The sequence below is a fragment of the Saccostrea cucullata genome, unplaced genomic scaffold, assembly GCF_032062105.1.
Source record: "Saccostrea cucullata isolate Sc308-1 unplaced genomic scaffold, CSIRO_AGI_Scuc_v1 ctg10087, whole genome shotgun sequence".
Taxonomy (NCBI): Eukaryota; Metazoa; Mollusca; class Bivalvia; order Ostreida; family Ostreidae; genus Saccostrea; species Saccostrea cuccullata.
Window position 1 is genome coordinate 1 of NW_026924348.1, and position 18,132 is coordinate 18,132.

General features: G+C 35.0%; 2 protein-coding genes and 1 long non-coding RNA gene across 4 annotated transcripts; all 3 read left to right on the plus strand.

Annotated features, from left to right (window-relative positions):
• Positions 1-1,223: 1,223 nt before the first annotated feature.
• LOC134266253 (uncharacterized) lies at positions 1,224-1,950 on the plus strand (the record flags this gene model as incomplete). Its single annotated transcript, XM_062748476.1, has 1 exon — positions 1,224-1,950. A coding segment is annotated over one exon (540 nt), but the record flags the coding sequence as incomplete, so codon positions are not given.
• An 885-nt stretch (positions 1,951-2,835) lies between these two features.
• Positions 2,836-8,337, plus strand: LOC134266251 (uncharacterized). Of its 2 annotated transcripts, none has more exons than XR_009991929.1 (3): positions 2,836-3,032; positions 4,404-4,531; positions 8,008-8,337. It is a non-coding gene; the product is annotated as an uncharacterized LOC134266251 (long non-coding RNA). The 2 variants fall into 2 exon arrangements; XR_009991930.1 differs by having other exon boundaries at positions 2,841-3,032; positions 4,404-4,464; positions 8,008-8,335.
• A 7,636-nt stretch (positions 8,338-15,973) lies between these two features.
• Positions 15,974-17,876, plus strand: LOC134266252 (uncharacterized). The gene is made up of 2 exons (XM_062748475.1): positions 15,974-16,619; positions 17,792-17,876. Exons 1-2 carry the CDS (start codon positions 16,018-16,020, stop codon positions 17,796-17,798), a joined length of 609 nt encoding a protein of 202 aa, XP_062604459.1. The 5' UTR covers positions 15,974-16,017; the 3' UTR covers positions 17,799-17,876.
• The last annotated feature ends 256 nt before the right edge of the window (positions 17,877-18,132 follow it).

An 18,132-nucleotide genomic window follows, 5' to 3' on the forward strand; every position in this document is an offset into this window, starting at 1 on the left:
GAATTTACATTACCTGAGGATGCTTCCACACTAGTTTCATCTTTCTTGGCCCAGTGGTTCTTGAGAAGAGATTTTTTAAGAATGCCATTAATTTTTCACTAATTCATAATTATCTCCCCCTGGAAGAGGGCCTGGCCCTTCATTTGAACAAACTTGAATCCCCTTCACCTAAGGATACTTTGTGGCAAGTTTGGTTGAAATTGGCCCAGTGGTTCTTGAGAAGAAGATGAAAATGTGAAAAGTTAACGACGACAACAACGACAACAACGACGACAGACGACGGACAAATTTTGATCAGAAAAGCTCACTTGAGCCTTCGGCTCAGGTGAGCTAAAAATCGTTCAGCCCCCCCCTCCCCCAACACAAAGATATTTATATATTTACCAAACAGAAATGAAATATTTGTCCCTTTAATATGGTTAACGCTAGATGGTAGAGACTAGAAGTAGTCGAACATGAGTTATCGTTCATATAATGAAGTTTCGTTCATAAAATGCGCACTACATCACTAGAGATCCAATTTAAAAGAAAAAGAGTCAGTCTACAGAAAATCATCCAATAAATTAAGAACAAACCTTATTTGAAAATGCTTGATGAGAGCCGTTTCTTAAATTGAAGTTATGGTATAAAAATGTATTTACAAAAGTTCTCAGAGATATCACCGTGAAATAAATGTTTCACACACACAACATGTAAGAATTAACGACCTTGACCTCTGACCTCAAAATAAAAAGGGGTCTTCCTTATGCCATATAGGGAATTGTGGTATGAATTTTATTTCAATGCAAAAACTTAAAGGCTTCTTGAGATATCGCGCGGAAACGAAAGTGTTAGAACGGAGAGATTTTATTAACAAGACATATACAGCACAAAATCAAATATTTCTCAGGTCATAGGTAGCTGTTTTGTAAAACTTCGTTGCAAAAGCTTCTTTATGTATTTACGTTTCTGTTTCCTGCCTTTAATATCGAACGATCTATTGTGGTATGTAAAAATCAATACAATTGCCAACTAAATAATTATTAAAATAAACATTTTGTAAAGTTGTTTTCAACATTGAATTAACGCAATATTTCATCAATGATGATAATTATATTTTGGAAATCTATCGCTTTTATTGTTAAAGGAAAAAAAACACAAAAATGTCAATATTTAAATATTATATATGGAAAAATTTTTCAATGGGATTTCACAATTGAAGCATCAGAATTTCCATTCAATAGTTCATAAAGTGCATATTAAAATACAACATAAGAGAATCTCTAACTTTTTCTTGCAGACCAAAATCTCAAAAGCTTTCATTACTGGAAGATGTAAAACGGACAGTGAAATACGACAGCCGAGTCCAACCTGCGATGTACATGCGCAAAAACCGTCCACCCCCAAATCCGTTCGCCGTTTGTTTCAGCTTCCGGGAGAACGATGATTACACTCACATCGATGTCAGAGATATCCTGGAAACTCAGCTTGGGCTCAAAGTCCGCTCCGTACAGTATGATCCTTTGTCGATCCGCTCATCGGATCCGGATGTGGGAACAAGGTGGATCGTTACGTACGCTACTCCGGCGGAGTGCGAGTTTGTAGCCAGCAAAGGAGTTGAAGTGAATGGGGATAAAATGGCTATAAAACTTCTAGATGACGTCATTAATTGTGAATGTGAGGCATACGCTTTGTGGAGAGAGGATGAGAGACAGAAAAGGATTGCCGAGGGGAACCGAATGATTCGAAAAGAGAGAAAAAGAAAGAGGAGGCCAAAGGACTGAATAATTTCCATACATGCCTTATTTCAAGAAATGATGTTTTTGGATGATTTTTTGATATACAATTTTTAGCAATTCTTTGTAAAACTGCCAATAGTAATTTAAAATTGTGTACCCATATGCGAGTTACACAGGGGAGTATATATAAAGTTATATACATACATTGATATTCTTTTGTGCTTTTCTTTTTGGTATGAATTTCCTTATATATGCAAATTTTACTTTACCCACAACGATGAACATATCAGAAAGCAATATGATTGGACACCATAAATTGAAGTCTATTAACAAATGCATTTGGATGAAGAAAAAAAAGTTTTTAAGTACAGCTATTTATAAGAACCAGGCAGAAATGAAAATAAGTGATTCATGATAGTGATAGATTTTTCAAAAACTATCATATTTACATTAAGATACATCAAACTAAATACTTGATCACAGTTATAAATGGATTTCATGCATAATTGATTAAAAAATGAGTTCAATATATACTGAAACAGTCAACAATATCCATTGAAAGGTGTCTGTACGTGCAGGTGATTTTTTAAGAAGGCCCGCACTCTCCTTGAATGTGAATTTTAAAATATTGAACATCTAATATCAAAGAGTAAAAAACAATTAAAAAACCCATGGGTTATTTTAATTACGAATAGATATTGTGATTTTAAATTATGTAAAAACATGAAATTCTAGTTATCTCCCTTGACACTCTTTAGTAAAAGGAGTTGGAAAGAGTGTATTTAACTCTTCAGTTTAGAAGGGGAGGATTAAGAAATGTGTGTGATTTCATCTTCATTTTGGAAGTTTTGCCAGTTTTCATACATCCAAGGGGCATGTAAGTCTAAAATTTTTATTAGAAAAATATACATCCTAGGATGAAAAAAATAACTGCCTGCAATTTGCTTAATTTTATCTGACAAAACAAAATTTCATTTCCTAAACATGCTAAGAGTTTGAGTGTTTTGAAAAAGGCTAACTTGTTCAACAATATCGTCAAAACTACTTAAATTCAGTTAATTTTGTGGAAAACATTTAAGTTTATACTGGAATTTGAACAGTAGCTCGCTGCTGGGGATTAGAGTATGATGAGTAATCTCCCCTTTCCGTCGATACTCCCTTAGTACTGCAATATACACAGTCGACTGGAAGAAATCCTCGACCTCAGCATACATGAAGCCATAGCAAGAAGCAGTGAAAGCCACAGCAGAGATTGGATGCAGCAATAATTTTTTCTATGTCTCGGCGCCTCTATGGATGTCATATTTAGATCAGGTATTTAATACATAACACAGACAAATGTCTAAACAAAGACAATATTGACTATTTTTTTTCAAATTGAAAAAGGGGAAAGTCAAGAAAAAATGATAGCAAACATACAGGCTGACTGCTAGTAAAAGTTATCAGTCCTGCTAAAAAACTACCAGCCTAGCTGAGAAAATAATTGTCTTTTGTTAAATTTATTTTTGAATCTAGAGGTACTGTGAGCAATGAGCAAATGATAACCCCCCCCCCCCCCCCCCCCGGCCTCCCATATGAATATAATAGTGTCCATGTTTTGCTGTAGGAAAATATTAATATATTAATAATGTTATACTTTCATACAATACCACTATTTTTTTGCCTAGTTTTACTCTTAAACACATGAAATCTCAGGAGCTTCTGAGGCTTTGCCCCCTGGACCCCCTTCATTCAAACTATGGTATGACTAAACGTATGACTGTACTATGGAACATCACTATCAAGACCCCTTGTCTGAACAAAGTTATCCACCCCCCCCCCCCCCCCTTTTAATCACAAATCCTGTACTGCTCATGAAACCATTATTTGATTTGGAAGCGATTAATCAAATTATTAAATTTTAATAAATGAAAACTTTAAACAAGTCCGGTTGGGCATCAATATGTGCAAATTGGTAAGCCCACAGCAAAATTTGTGTGTCTGGGGCAGTCAGGCGCACTGTTATTTCAAACACTGTTTACGGAATGGCCAATGGGTCCTTCTTAAAATAGTGAATATTTAACTAAGCCGTGAAAAAACTCAGATGTTATGGCAAAACCATAATTACTATTTTTCTTATTCATTTAATCAAAATGTAAAATTGTGCCCTTTCAAACTGTATATTTCCAGATTTATATGTGTATGATATTCTTGAAATGCATTTCCTTTTATTTGAATTATATAGAAGGGTGGGGAGCCCTACAAAATTTAATTGACAAGCAAAACAACCAATAAAATACTGTTATGGTTTTATCAGTTGATACGGGGGGGAGGGGGTGTTTGAGCCATAAAACCCTATCCGAATGGGGGAGGGGGGCTTCCCAAATATTCCTACAAGCAAATATATACACACATAGAAAGAGAGAGATTTATAAATACGAGAGCACATACAATATGCATGGGTTTCTGCCAATTTTTTCATCTAATTTAGGATTAAAACTTAAAAAATAAAATTTGATCCTACAAAACTAGAACTCTTTTTCAATTTATAACTAATAGTATGAATTCATGATGATATCATTAGTACATGGGGGAGTGGGGGAGGTAAATAAATATTTTTTATCAATAACTCAAAAGCTAAATTGTTATATAAATGTATGCATTCTCTTGTCATATGATGAATGTCATGATTTGTTATCATTTCAGATGCAATCTGAGCCTTGTTCTGAATTTCAAAATCCCCTTTGACAACACCTGCACAGCTGAGGTAGTGTAAACTTAAAAATTGAGGACAACCAAAGAATCACCAAGAAAAGATGATCAATTCAACTAACGTTAGTGTTACATATACTTTATATTATTTATGTATCATTAGATAATTCGGTATTTTGTGTTGACAACTTGCAGTTTTTAGCTCACTTGAGCTGAAAGCTCAAGTGAGCTTTTCTGATCACATTTTGTCCGGCGTCCATCTGTTTAGCTGTCCGTCTGTCTGTAAACTTTTCACATTTTTGACTTCTTCTCAAGAACCGCTGGGCCAATTTCAACCAAACTTGCCACAGAGTATCCTTGGGTGAAGGGGATTCAAGTTTGTTCAAATGAAGGGCCACGCCCTCATTCAAGGGGAGATAATTGGGAATTAATGAAAATTTGGTGGCATATTTTAAAAATCTTCTTCTCAAGAACCACTGTGCCAGGGAAGATAATTTATTGAAACTTATGGGGAAACATCCTCAGGTAGTGTAGATTCAAGTTTGTCCAAATCATTACCCCCGGGGGTAGGGCGGGGCCAAAATGGCCGACGAAAGTTTTACATAGAAATATATAGGAAAATTCTTTAAAAATCTTCTTCCCAAGAATGACAAAGCCATAATTCATCATATTTATATGGAAGCATTCTCACATAGTGAGATTCAAGTTTGTTCAAATCATGACCCCCGGGGGTAGGGCGAGGCCAAAATGGCCGAACAAAGTTTCATATAGAAATATATAGGAACATTCTTTAAAAATCTTCTTCCCAAGAATGACAAAGCCATAATTCATCATATTTATATGGAAGCATGCTCAGGTAGTGTAGATTCAAGTTTGTTCAAATCATGACCCCTGGGGCTAGGGCGGGGCCAAAATGGCCGACCAAAGTTTTTAAAAATATATATATAGCAAAATTCTTTAAAAATCATTTTCTAAAAAATAGCAAATCCATGATTGGTCATGGAACTACTTTTGGATTTATACTTTACAGTAAAAAGCCATTTTCTACTTTTTCCTACCCTTAGTGCTCAGGTGAGCGATGTGGCCCATGGGCCTCTTGTTTTTAATTATCATTAAGAACATTCCTTTTCGTTTAGCAATCAAGGGCCTAGGGATCCGGGTTAGAATAGGTCCTCAGTACCCCCTTGCTTGTCCTAAAAGGCGACTAAATGGGGCGGTCCTTCAGATGAGACCGTATAAACCGAGGCCCCATGTCACAGCAGGTGTGGCACGATAAAGATCCCTCCTAGCTCAAAGGCCCTGAGTGCCGAGCATAGGCCTAAATTTGCAGCCCTTCACCGGCAATGGTGACGTCTCCATAGTGAAATATTCTGGAGAGGGACGTTAAACAGTATACAATCAATCACTCACCTTCTGACTAAGGGCTGAATTATAGTGAACACTACCATTCAGAGACTTTGAAACAGGTACAGTGGACCCTCACTTATCCGGACACTTTGGTTCCCCGTCAATTTGTCCGGATATGTGAAGCGTCCGGATACCTGAATCACTAGTTAACAAAAAAAAATAACATTTCAAAAATTCCGTCCTGATGAAAATTCGTCCGGATACTGAAGCATCCGGATATCTGGCGTCCGGATATCTGAAGGTCCATTGTATATATTTCTTCTGATCTTGATTCTCTGAATTTTTTAGCTCACCTGAGTTGAAGGCTCAAGTGATCTTTTCTAATCAAAGTTTGTCTTTTGTCTGTCATTGTCATTCTCCAAGGGGAGAGAATTACAAAATTAATAGCATTACTGATATCTTCTCAAGAATCAATAGCCCAGGAAATATGAAACTTATGTGGAACCATTGTCAGGTAGTGTAGATTCAAATTTTTCAAATCATGAACCCCATGTGTAGGACGGGGCCACAACGGATGATCAGAGTTTAACATAGGAATATATAAAAAAAATATTTTAATATCTTCTTCTCGGATACAGCAAGCCTTGATTGGTAATATTTATATGAAAGCATTTTCAGGTGGTGTAGATTCAAGTTTGATCAAATCATGACCCTGAGGATAGGGTGGGACCACAAAGGCCAATCAAAGTTTAACTAAGAATATAGAGAAAAAATCCTTTAAAAATATTCTTCCAAAGAACAAAAAAGCCAGTAAGTTATATATACTTATGGAAGCATTTTCTTGTAGTGTAGATTTGTTCAAATCATGACCCCCCCTCCCCTCAGGTATAGGGTGGGGCTACAATAAAAGTGTTCAAACTTGTAGGGGAAAACTCACAGTTAGTCAAAAATAAGTACCCTGTAAGCATCCTTAGTGTAGATTCAGTTATGTTCAATCATACCCCCCCTCTCTCTCCCTTACAGGGAGAGGTCACGACCATGTATGCTTTTAAGCTTTTCAATACAAAGCTGATTTTTTATTTTTATCCAAGCCAGGTGAGTGATGTGGCCCCGGGTCTCTTGTTAAATCATTTATCTACACATATATGTACAGTACAACTCAGTTATAACAAACTAGGACCTGTAAAAGTACTTCGTTATATAATTCGTTATACTAGTATCCATATATGTAATTTTGTAATATTTATATAGTTGGAGATCCAAGAAGACTTCTTTTAATTCACAATGCCCGTGTTTGTACTAAACAAGTTTTACTGCTGTTTGTGGAAGCCAAATAGGAGTAAAAGATGTACAGTGGACCCTCACTTATCCGGACACTTTGGTTCCCCGTCAATTTGTCCGGATATGTGAAGCGTCCGGATACCTGAATCACTAGTTAACAAAAAAAAATAACATTTCAAAAATTCCGTCCTGATGAAAATTCGTCCGGATACTGAAGCATCCGGATATCTGGCGTCCGGATATCTGAAGGTCCACTGTATTATTGTATGTCATCTTCATTATTTTGTTCAATCCATACAAATGTTTCTTTGAATATTGGAAACCAAAATCAGTAGAAAGTTAGAAATTTAAATCTATAAAATGCAGCATATCTAAACAGAATTTTTGTTGTTGAAAAAAAAACCTTTTCAGATGAGTAAGGCTGTAATAGTTATACTAATATTCAGAATCAAATAACAGCTAACTACTTGAGGCAAGGATGGGGTGAGGGTTAAAGAAGGGGTTACATCACTTGAAAATTTAGAGAAGAATTGTAGAGCTGAGGTTTTTCTCAAGAACCACAGGGCCAATTTTTACCAAACTTGGCAGGGCTAAGATCCCTTACAAGGGGTGATAATCAAGAAAAGAGAAAAAATAGGGAGCCACTGGGTCAGAAAAGCTGAAATTCTCGTGTTAAAGCATCCAGGGATTAAGTGTATATTCTAAATTGTTTAAATCATGTCCCCCTCCTCCTAAGAATGGACCTAAACCACAATAGGTATTACAAGTAGGAAAATCTAGTGTAGAACAGAATGACCAGTTACTCTGGTGAGTGTTATGGACCATATGGCCTTCTTGTATTCATGATCATGATCATAGAGAAAACGAACCTTAGCTACTCTCCTCCTTCAACAGCAACAAGAAAAAATTGCTTTACGGAATGCCTATTTTCATTAACAAAGTTCACATTTTGAATTATATTTTTTTCCAGATAGATGAATGAACCACATGCATTATGTCAGAGGAATCTAGCTGGAGCACCTATTTAGCAGCCAGGACACATAGATGTACCTGTACAGTTGATACAGATAATCTCAACGGCACATTTCTAAATGATGGCCAAAAAAATCTAATAAAGACACTGTCAGTTTAAAACTTTTTGAAAGAAATCCAGACCAGAAACAATGGATATCGATTATTAAGCTCCTCCAAACGTAAAAGGGGTTTTATTGAAGCCAAGACCAGGATACACCCAATGATATTTAATATTACACCCCTTCAACATAAAATTTTGAATTTTAGTTTGCCTATCTAGTCAAGAACATGGAATTTTTGACATTTGATTCACTTTATAATGTTATATTGACATTTTTTCAAGATTTCTTTACTGTAAACTATGTATTTCAGCAAAAAGTACATTTACAGATGATTTTTCAACAATTGCTTTAAAAATACAATTGAAATAATTAGATCATGTCTCATAAATGGTTAATCACAGTTACCACAGAAACCAAATATTTGTTTTAAAGAAGTTAGGTACAAAAAAAAAATGTTGTGTCTTTCATTATTTTAGCTAATGGCCACTCATACAGTTTTCTTCATACAAACTAATCACATTGACTAAATTGTATAGGCAAATACAATATATTTGGAGATGTTGTCATGGTAACCAGATACAAATCACAAAAGCATATTTAAAACAAATATATTTTCATGCATTTACAATAAACTGTGAAAATAATACATGTATGTTAGTCAGTAATTATTTTGTATTTCATGGAGATTTTGTAAAGTCAATTTATTTAAAAAAGCATTTCCAGAATAATTTGTTACCATTGTTACAAAAATTTATGAGAAATCCACTGGTTTTATCTAATATTTGCAAGGTTTAGGAGAACATTTTTTATCTTATATTATCAATTTTTTTGTGCTTGTGGTATTTTTTCCACAACATACTCTGAAAATGATATATTTTGGTATTTTCTTGAAAAATGAATTTTTGTGATATTCTGTTGCCATGGTTACAGAATATTTTTGAAAAACCCATGAGTTTTGTTTTGTTTTATTAGAATAAGGATTGTGGTCTTTCTATCCCACGCTTTCAGTTTTCTTTACCATGTGGGATTTTTTCTAACTATGCTCTTAAAAATGGTTATTATTGTGAAAAATGAATTTTTGTGACATTTTGTTGCCATGGTAACAGAGTATTATTTAAAAACCCATGGGTTTTATTTAATTTTATTGAAATTAAGAAAGTGCTCTTTCTATTCCACATTATCAGATTTCTTTACCATGTGGGATTTTTTCTTACTATGCTCCTAAAAACGGTAATTATTGTGAAAAATGATTTTTTGTGACATTTCGTTGCCATGGTAACAGAATATTTTTAAAAAACCCATGGGTTTTATTTAATTTTATTAAAATTAAGAATGTGCTCTTTCTATCCCATGTTATCAGATTTCTTTAACATGCGGGCCTTTTTCTTAATATGCTTCTAAAATATGTTGGATTTGAAGAAATATTGTGAAAAGTGAATTTTATGAAATGACCTATGTTAAATTGAAATTCAGCACCTTTAATAAATCCTATATAATTTTATCCTTATGGTAATCATTTATCATTTTGTATGTACTTCTCAGGAAAAAAAGATTTATTCATGGTACTATCATCAAAAAAGCTCTGTTTCTGTGTTCAATAATGGATAAATTCACATTTTTTTCAATTTTTTGCTTGGTTGCCATGTGCATTTACATGGTGCATTGTTTCCATGGCAACAAAGGCTGGCCAAAAAAATTATGTTGTCCAATGATGTTCCCTTGGTCCATGAAGCAACATATTAAAATTTTGTAAAAATCTGAAGTGGTCATGAATCACCCCCTGCCTGGTTCTTACAAATAGCTGTACTTAATCAGTATTGAAAACCCATGCAGTGGACTTTTAATGTTGCAATCTAGTTGAAGTGGATCAAAGATCGATTTTTTAAATACATGTAATTAAATTTGTTCAAGAATACTTCTAAGTTTGTACTAAACCAAGCTGATTTTGGAAAGGTAAAAAAGACTGAGAGAGTATACTTTGTGAAAAAAAATTATAAGGCCCACTTACAAAGCCTTTGATCTAGTGTATCTCTCTCCAGGAAATATTTACTGGGATAAATTTTATTTTAGAAATAAAGTTTTTTTTAAAGTGTTCAACCATCTATGAGAAAATTGATTCCAGGTAGCCCAACAAAGCATTGTAGTTTTCTAGATCTGTACATCAAAACTTCCCCCCGGTCTTTAAAATCAGGTAGTATGTCGCATACAAATACTTCTTTCTTGTTACCCCTGTTGCATTGACATCACCAAGATACGTTGACACTGCACATCCTGAGTCATCAATTATTATTCTCATGAACTGAATGTTATTTAATTCATGGAAATGTTAACTCCAAACGAAAAAAAAATGCTGAAAAAAATTTGTATGTTTATTCATTGTGATGTTCAACCTCCTTAATATACGTATGTACCCCTCTCTTATTTTCCCCCTGAATCATCTATGTTTTCTACATTGTATATGTACCCCTGACCAGATAACGCGAATGCAAATTGTTATAGTTAGCTTTAAATTCTCTGAATTCTAAAACTTAAATGTAACAAAAGAATATTATACATTTATTGGCTGAGTTCGAGGGCAACATGCGTTTTGTCGGATCCAAGAACCAAACTGTCTGCCTGAGGCCGAAGGCAGACAGTTTTGTTCGAGGGTCGACAAAACGCATTTTGCGAGAGAAATTAGTCAATAAATGTTTTCTTATGCCATTCATTTTCTTTTTCGTTTTTGACATACATGTATTTTGTGGTGTCTTCAGTGATTGTAATCACAGGTCCGTCACTATTGAAGACTAACGAATGAAAATGAGATTAATTAAGTTCCGCCAATTCTGAGGTAACCGGTCCAACATCTCACTCATCGGTCAAACATCGATTTCTTAAGCCCACTCAGCAATACATTAGATATGTTGGACTTTTTTCGTAATATAGATTTGAATAGGAACAATTTTTTTAAAATAGGTATAACAAATGTTTATTCTTGCACAAATCTATACTTAATCTATATCATATTTGATCAGGCAGATCTGTGCATCTTTTAAATGGGGAATGCTGAAAAAAAAATAAAAAAAATAAAAAGGTAATAAAAACAGTTTTAAAAAATAATTCACAAGTTAAACGTGGACATCATTCAGCAAGACCCTCAGATCATCCATATGTATGTTGTCTTTGCCAACATCATACATCTTTCTTGCATCTACGTACAACATCTTTGTACGTAAAAACATCTTTCTTGCATCTACTAGAGTAATTAAAGTGATACTTGATAGACCAAATTGAATACTAGTACCCTATTGAGCTATCCAGCAAGCTATTAAAAAACTTGACCGGTATTTTTGTAATCTGCTGGTAAAAGCAGGCGATACATACATTCCTTTGAACACTCTAGTTAATTAGAGCGTAACTGCACAGGACGTTGGCGTTGTTTTGAATATCATTTAAATTCTAGTATCGAAAGTAGTTACACTTTCCACATTAGAGATGTCTTTAGGAGAAAATGCATTCAAAACTTGGAGAAATCGTTTTAATGGTCGTTTGGCTTGGAAGTGAAGTCACTTATGCTCAACAAAACTTTCTACTTGTGGATTCCTGTCCTCAGAACAAAACAGAATGGGAAACTAGACGAGAAAACAAGAATTGTAAGCATCCACCCGATTATCACTGTGCTGCCATAGAATCAACGCAGAAGTTTGGAGAAATCTGTGCTCTTTCTGCCTTGATTTTACCTGGGCATTGTCCTGTACTTAATGCTGTATCCAACCATCTCGACCTCAAAAATTGTACTTCTGATGAAGAATGCCCAAAGGAATCATATCGATCGGACGAAATTTACAGATATCCTTTTTGTTTTTTAATATTTAAGCCTCGTAACTGGCCAAATACTCCAGATAACAAAGGTGGTTTGGGGAGGAGTACCATTATTATTATTGTTGTCAGTGTAGTTCTTTTAACTGTTACAGCTGTATGTGCGGTGGTTATATATTATATAAGAAAAAGAAACTTTACCAGAAGAGAGATGTCTGAAAAGATTTTTGGAAGAATTCAGAGTATAACAACTGAGGATATGGATAAACTAATAGAGCAAAACACCATAGTGTGAGGTGGTTAGATTTCTCCTTTGTAAAGGAAACACAGACCAATAGTAAAATGGTAATCCTGGATTCTTGTATCTGAAAAAAGGACTCGAAGAAAGAAACATTGAACAAAATTGACTTGCCAAAAAGAGAGAGAGAGAGAGAGAGACTTGTCTTACCCCTCACAACAAAAATACAAACAAAATTGGGTTTTTCAGGTATATGAATCCTTTTTCTTTCATTGCTTGTTTATCGTTATATTTTTAATTGACCGGTATTTGGCCTGGAATATTCGTCCCCTCTTTTTGATATTTGTCTATAGGGGTTTACTTTCATAATTTACACCTTCAAATATAATAACCTTAATGATATTGCTGAAATTATTTTCCTGACAATTATCCTCTGCAGTGGTTCCCAGAACTCCGCCTTTATAATTCCATATTTATCTCGAATCATCGGATACATCGAAGTTTGGTTCTTTCTTTTTCAAAATAACAAAGGTTTACTGTATCTTTTTCATAATCACTGCAAGACATTTCAAGTAAATAAAAAAAGAAATGTGTTTTAGCATAGTCTACTTGTGCAGACAAATTGAAATCGGTCCGGATCGAAACTATAGGAGAAGTGGTCTGAAGTAACATTTTTTACACTATGTAACAAGTAATTGCATCTCAAAAAGTTTGTCAAAGTAATAAATATCAATATATTTATATGTAGATATAGTACATAAAATCATTCTGTCAAATAATAAGATGAAAGCGCTTCATTTAGCCTCAACCAATTGACTGGAGTATTCAGTTAGGATTCTGTGTTGTACTATTGAATGGTTCTTTTTCTAAATCTGTACACGTTTGATGTAAACATGGTAAAGTAGAGTAAAATCAAGATCCTAATTAAAAAAGAGTCATTTGTTTTATGAACATGTTATGAGCATTTGTTTTCTAAACATTTTAATGATAAACCATTATATAGTATGTCTAATTTCTTAATATGTTGTTAAAATATAATTCATTTTCATGCAATGTTGTTGCAAAGGCTGTGAATGTTGTTGAAAATATGCTTGACATAACCATTAACATTATTTCATCAATGATGAAAATTATATTTTGCAAATCCGTCGCTTTTTTTTGTTACAGGAACAAAAGCACAAAAATGTAAATATTAAAATATTATACTTAGTATATGGCAAAGCTTTTCAATAGGATTTCACAATTGAAGCATCGGAATTTCCATTCAATAGTCTATAAATTGCATATTAAAATACAACAACATAAGAGAACCTCTAACTTTTTCTTGCAGACCAAAACCTCAAAGGCTTTCATTACTGGAAGATGTAAAACGGACAGTGAAATACGACAGCCGAGTCCAACCAGCAATGTACATGCGCAAACACCGCCCATCCCCGAATCCGTTTGCAGTCTGTCTCAGTTTCCGGGAGAACGATAGTTACACCCACACCGATGTCCGAGACATCCTGGAAACTCAGCTCGGGCTCAAAGTCCGATCCGTCCAGTATGATCCTTTGTCGATCCGCTCATCGGATCTGGATGTGGAAACAAGGTGGATTGTGACGTACGCTAATCCGACGGAGTGTGATTTTGTAGCTAGCAAATGAGTGGAGGTGAACGGGGATTAAATAGCTATAAAACTGCTAGTTGACGTCATTAATTGTGAATGTGAAGCATACGCTTTGTACAGAGAGGATGAGAGACAAAAAAGGATTGCCGAGGGGAACCGAAGGGGGAATCGAAAAGAGAGGAAAAGGAAGAGGAGGCCATAGGATTGAATAATTTCCATACATGCCTTATTTCAAGAAATGTTGTTTTTTGGATGATTTTTGACATATATATTTAAGCAATTCTTTGTAAAACTGCCAATAGTAATTTAAAATTGTGCTCCTATACGTGAGTTGCACAGGAGAGTATATATAAAGTTATATACATACATTAAAATTCTTTTGTACTCTTCTTTTCGGTACGAATTTCCTTATATGTATGCAAATTTTACTTTACCCACAACGATGAACCTTATTAGAAAGCAATATGAGTAGACACTATAAATTGAAGTCTACTAGTATTAAACAAATGCATATGGATGAAGAAAAAAAAAGTTTTTAATCAGCATTGAAAACTCATGCAGTGTTGCAATCTAGTTAAAGTGGATCAAAGATCACATTTTTAATTGATTTTGTTCAAAAATACTTCTAAGTTTGCACTTAACCTAGGTGATTTGGAAAGGTCAAGAAGACTGAAAGAGTATACTTTGTGAAAAAAATTATAAGGCCCACTTACAAAGCCTTTTATCTAGTGTATCTCTCCCCAGGAAATATTTACTGGGATAAATTTTATTTTCAAAATAAATTTTTTTAAAGTGTTCAACCATTAATGAGAAAATTGATTCCAGGTAGCACAACGAATCACCGTAATTATTCTGTACATCATAACTTCCTCTCGGTTTTAAAAAACAGGTAATAAGTTGCATACAAATACTTCTTTCTTGTTACCCCTATATTGCATTGACATCACCATGCAAGATACGTCCACACTGCACATCCTGAGTCATCAATTATTATTCTCAAGTACCGAATTTATTAAATTCATGGAAATGTCAATTTCAAACAAAAAATGCTGGAAAAAACTTTGCATGTTTATTCAAAGAATTTGTGCTGATTCATTCAGCACGATATTCAGATCATCCATATGAATGTTGTCTTTGCCAACATCATGCAAGTCATGTACTTGCACCTTTTAGAGTAACCTTCGTTACCCGATGTTTGATTATTGTTTCCCCTGCAGAGCAGAGCAGCACTTGGGGATCACTTTACCTGGAATCTGAACCGTTCACGGTAGCCTAGTGGTAGAGGTTCGCTTCGTGATCGGGAGGCCCGGGTTCGATTCTCGTTCGCGGCGCCGCTTCAAACCTAAGACGTAAAAATAGGTAATGACTGTTCCTTCGCTAAGCGCTCAGAATCAGAAGTGAAAGTCACGGGTCTTTCGGATATGACCTTAACAACGTAGGTCCCGTGTCACGGTATAGGCACTGGCACGATAAAGAACCCTCACTGCTCAATGGCCCTGAGTGCCGAGTATAGGTCTATATTTGAAGCCTTTCACCGGCATACGGTGACGTCTCCATATGAGTGAAAAATTCTCCAGAGGGACTTTAAACAATAGACAATCAATTACCTCGAATCTGTCTGTCTGTTTGTCCGACACCTTATATCTCGAGAATATCTGGAGAACTGTAAGAGAAACGGATATGATATTTTGCACATATGTACCTTGGCACTATGGCTTTTTTTGTTTTACGATGGTTTTCGATCTAGTTGTCCTTGAACGTGACCTTTAACCTACTATTTGAAATAGATGACAGTGCCGATGTACAACTTCTTTTTGGCATTTAAGAGGTAAGTCAATGTTAAGAATGTGCACTGTTTGTCATAAAACATTTTGAAAAATACCAGCATTAGAATCCGCTTGACCCTGACTTTTGACCTACTTTGCAATATATACAAAAATCATGTAAACTAAATCATTTGTAAATATTTATAACAATTTAAATTTCATTAATATCCATATTGTATTTCTAATTCTATCGCAGCCTTACTATCCGTGGATTGTCGTTTGCATGAACTTTATGATAGCAGCACATTAATAGCTGACCACTCTTTAAAGAAGCTAAAAGCAGACAACACGTACATGCATTCCTTGGAACACTCTAGTTAATTAGAGCGTATACACCTGAACAGGACGTAGGCGTTGTTTTTGAGTGTCGTGTAAATTCTAGAAACCGAAAGTAGGTTATTCCACATTTAAAAAAAAATGTCTTCAGGAGAAAATGCATTCAAAACTTGGAGAAATCGTTATAATGGTCTTTTGGCTTGGAAGTGAAATCATTTATGGTCAACAAAACTTTCTACTTGTGGATTCCTGTCCCCATAACAAAACAGAATGGGAAACAAGACGACAAAACAAGAGTTGTAAGGATCCACTTGATTATCATTGTGCAGCCATAGAATCAACACAGAAGTTTGGAGAAATATGTGCTCTTCCTGCTTTGACGTTTGCAGGAGACTGTCCTGTACTTAATGCTATATCCCACAATCTTAACTACAAGAATTGTACTTCTGATGAAGAATGTCCAAAGGAATCATATCGATCGGACGAAATTTACAGATATCCTTTATGTTTTTCAATATTTAAGCCTCGTAATTGGCCAAATGCTCCAGATAACAAAGGTGGTTTGGGGAGTAGTGCTATTATAATTGTTGTTACTGTAGTTCTTTTAACTTTTACAGCTGTATGCGCAGTGGTTATATATTCTAAAAGGAAAAGAAACTTTACCAGAAAAGAGAGGTCTAAAGAGAGTGAGGAAATAAGTATGACAGAACAGATAAAGAATAAAGAAATAGAACAATTTATCAATCAACAAGCCACATTGTGAGTGGTTAGATTTCTCCTTTGTAAAGTATAAAAGAAACAAGATGTGTTTGTGAAACACTATGCGCCCGGTGGCAACACAGTGCGAAAAAGCTATTTTTAGCATGAAGGTCACAGTCAAGGTCTAAAGGTCATTGACCTTGGTGTCATTTGAAGGAGCTTAATTAGTGGAGTATTCATACCAAACATGAAGTCTCTAACGTTAATGGTTTAAAAGTTATGACAAAAGTTCAAAAAAGCTATTTTTAGCATATAGGTGAGAGTCAAGGTCTCAAGGTCATTGACCTTGGCTTCATTTGAAAGAAAGTTAAAAGTGGAGTGCATAGCAAATATGAAATTTCTATCTCTCATGGTTCAAAAGTTATGACGAAGGTTAAAGTTAAAAACAGACAGATAGACAAACAGATAAACGGACAAACAGACAGGACAAAAACAATATATGCCCCGAGTCTATCGATCCGGGCGCATAAAAACCGGGACCCCTCGCCACACTTAGGAAATACAGACCAATAGTAACAGTAAGAGCAAAGGTAAATCGGAATTCTTGTATCTGAAGTAAAATGAATCGATTGATTGATTGATTGTATACTGTTTAACGTCCCTCTCCAGAATATTTCACTGATATGGACTATGGAGACGTCACCATTGCCGGTGAAGGGCTGCAAATTTTGGCCAATGCTCGGCACTTACGGACTTTGAGCAGGGAGGGATCTTTATTGTGCCACACCTGCTGTGACACGGGGCCTCGGTTTATACGGTCTCATCCGAAGAATCGCCCATTTAGTCGCCTTTTACGACAAGCAAGGGGGTACTGAGGACCTATTCTAACCCGGATCCCCACGGGAAAATGAATCGAAGATAGAAAATGAATCGAAGATAGTAACATTGAAGAAAATTGACTTGCAGAAAATAAAAATGACCTCTCAACAAATACGATCGAAATAGGGTTTTCGGGTATAAATCTATTTTTTTTTCATTGCTTGTTGCTTGTCGAAATTATTATTTATATTACAGTGTATTATAGGTAATTTATAATATAATTTTAATCCAGTTGGTCAGGAAAACACGCGTCTCCTCTTTTTGAATTTTGCCTTTGGGGGTATACTTTCAAATTCTGCACCTTCAAAACGTCATAATCTTGATGATAATGATTAAATTATTTTTTCTTTTAGACAATGACCCTCTGCAGTGGTTCCCAGAACTTAATCCCACCTTTATTATTTCATGGTTATCTCGAATCCTCGGATCACTAGGATTCATATTATTACTGTAACTTTTTCTCTAATTATGGAATAACTGTTTTATTCTTTTTATTTCATAATGTGATCAATCGATTAGCTTGTGTGATAATTGCATAAACGCCGAATGCATAAAATTATCACGCAAGCCAATCGATTGATCATCGTAAGGAAATCGAGAAATCTGACAGTTATTCCTTATATTTACATGCTCTTCATTCTGCCTATCCACGTGCTACAAGCTCCGCTTTTGTCTCTATTTGTCTCCCCCTGCA

Bases quoted from the DNA above. Each gene is read 5' to 3' on its own strand.
- LOC134266252 (XM_062748475.1), top strand. From the start codon at position 16,018: ATGCATTCAAAACTTGGAGAAATCGTTATAATGGTCTTTTGGCTTGGA.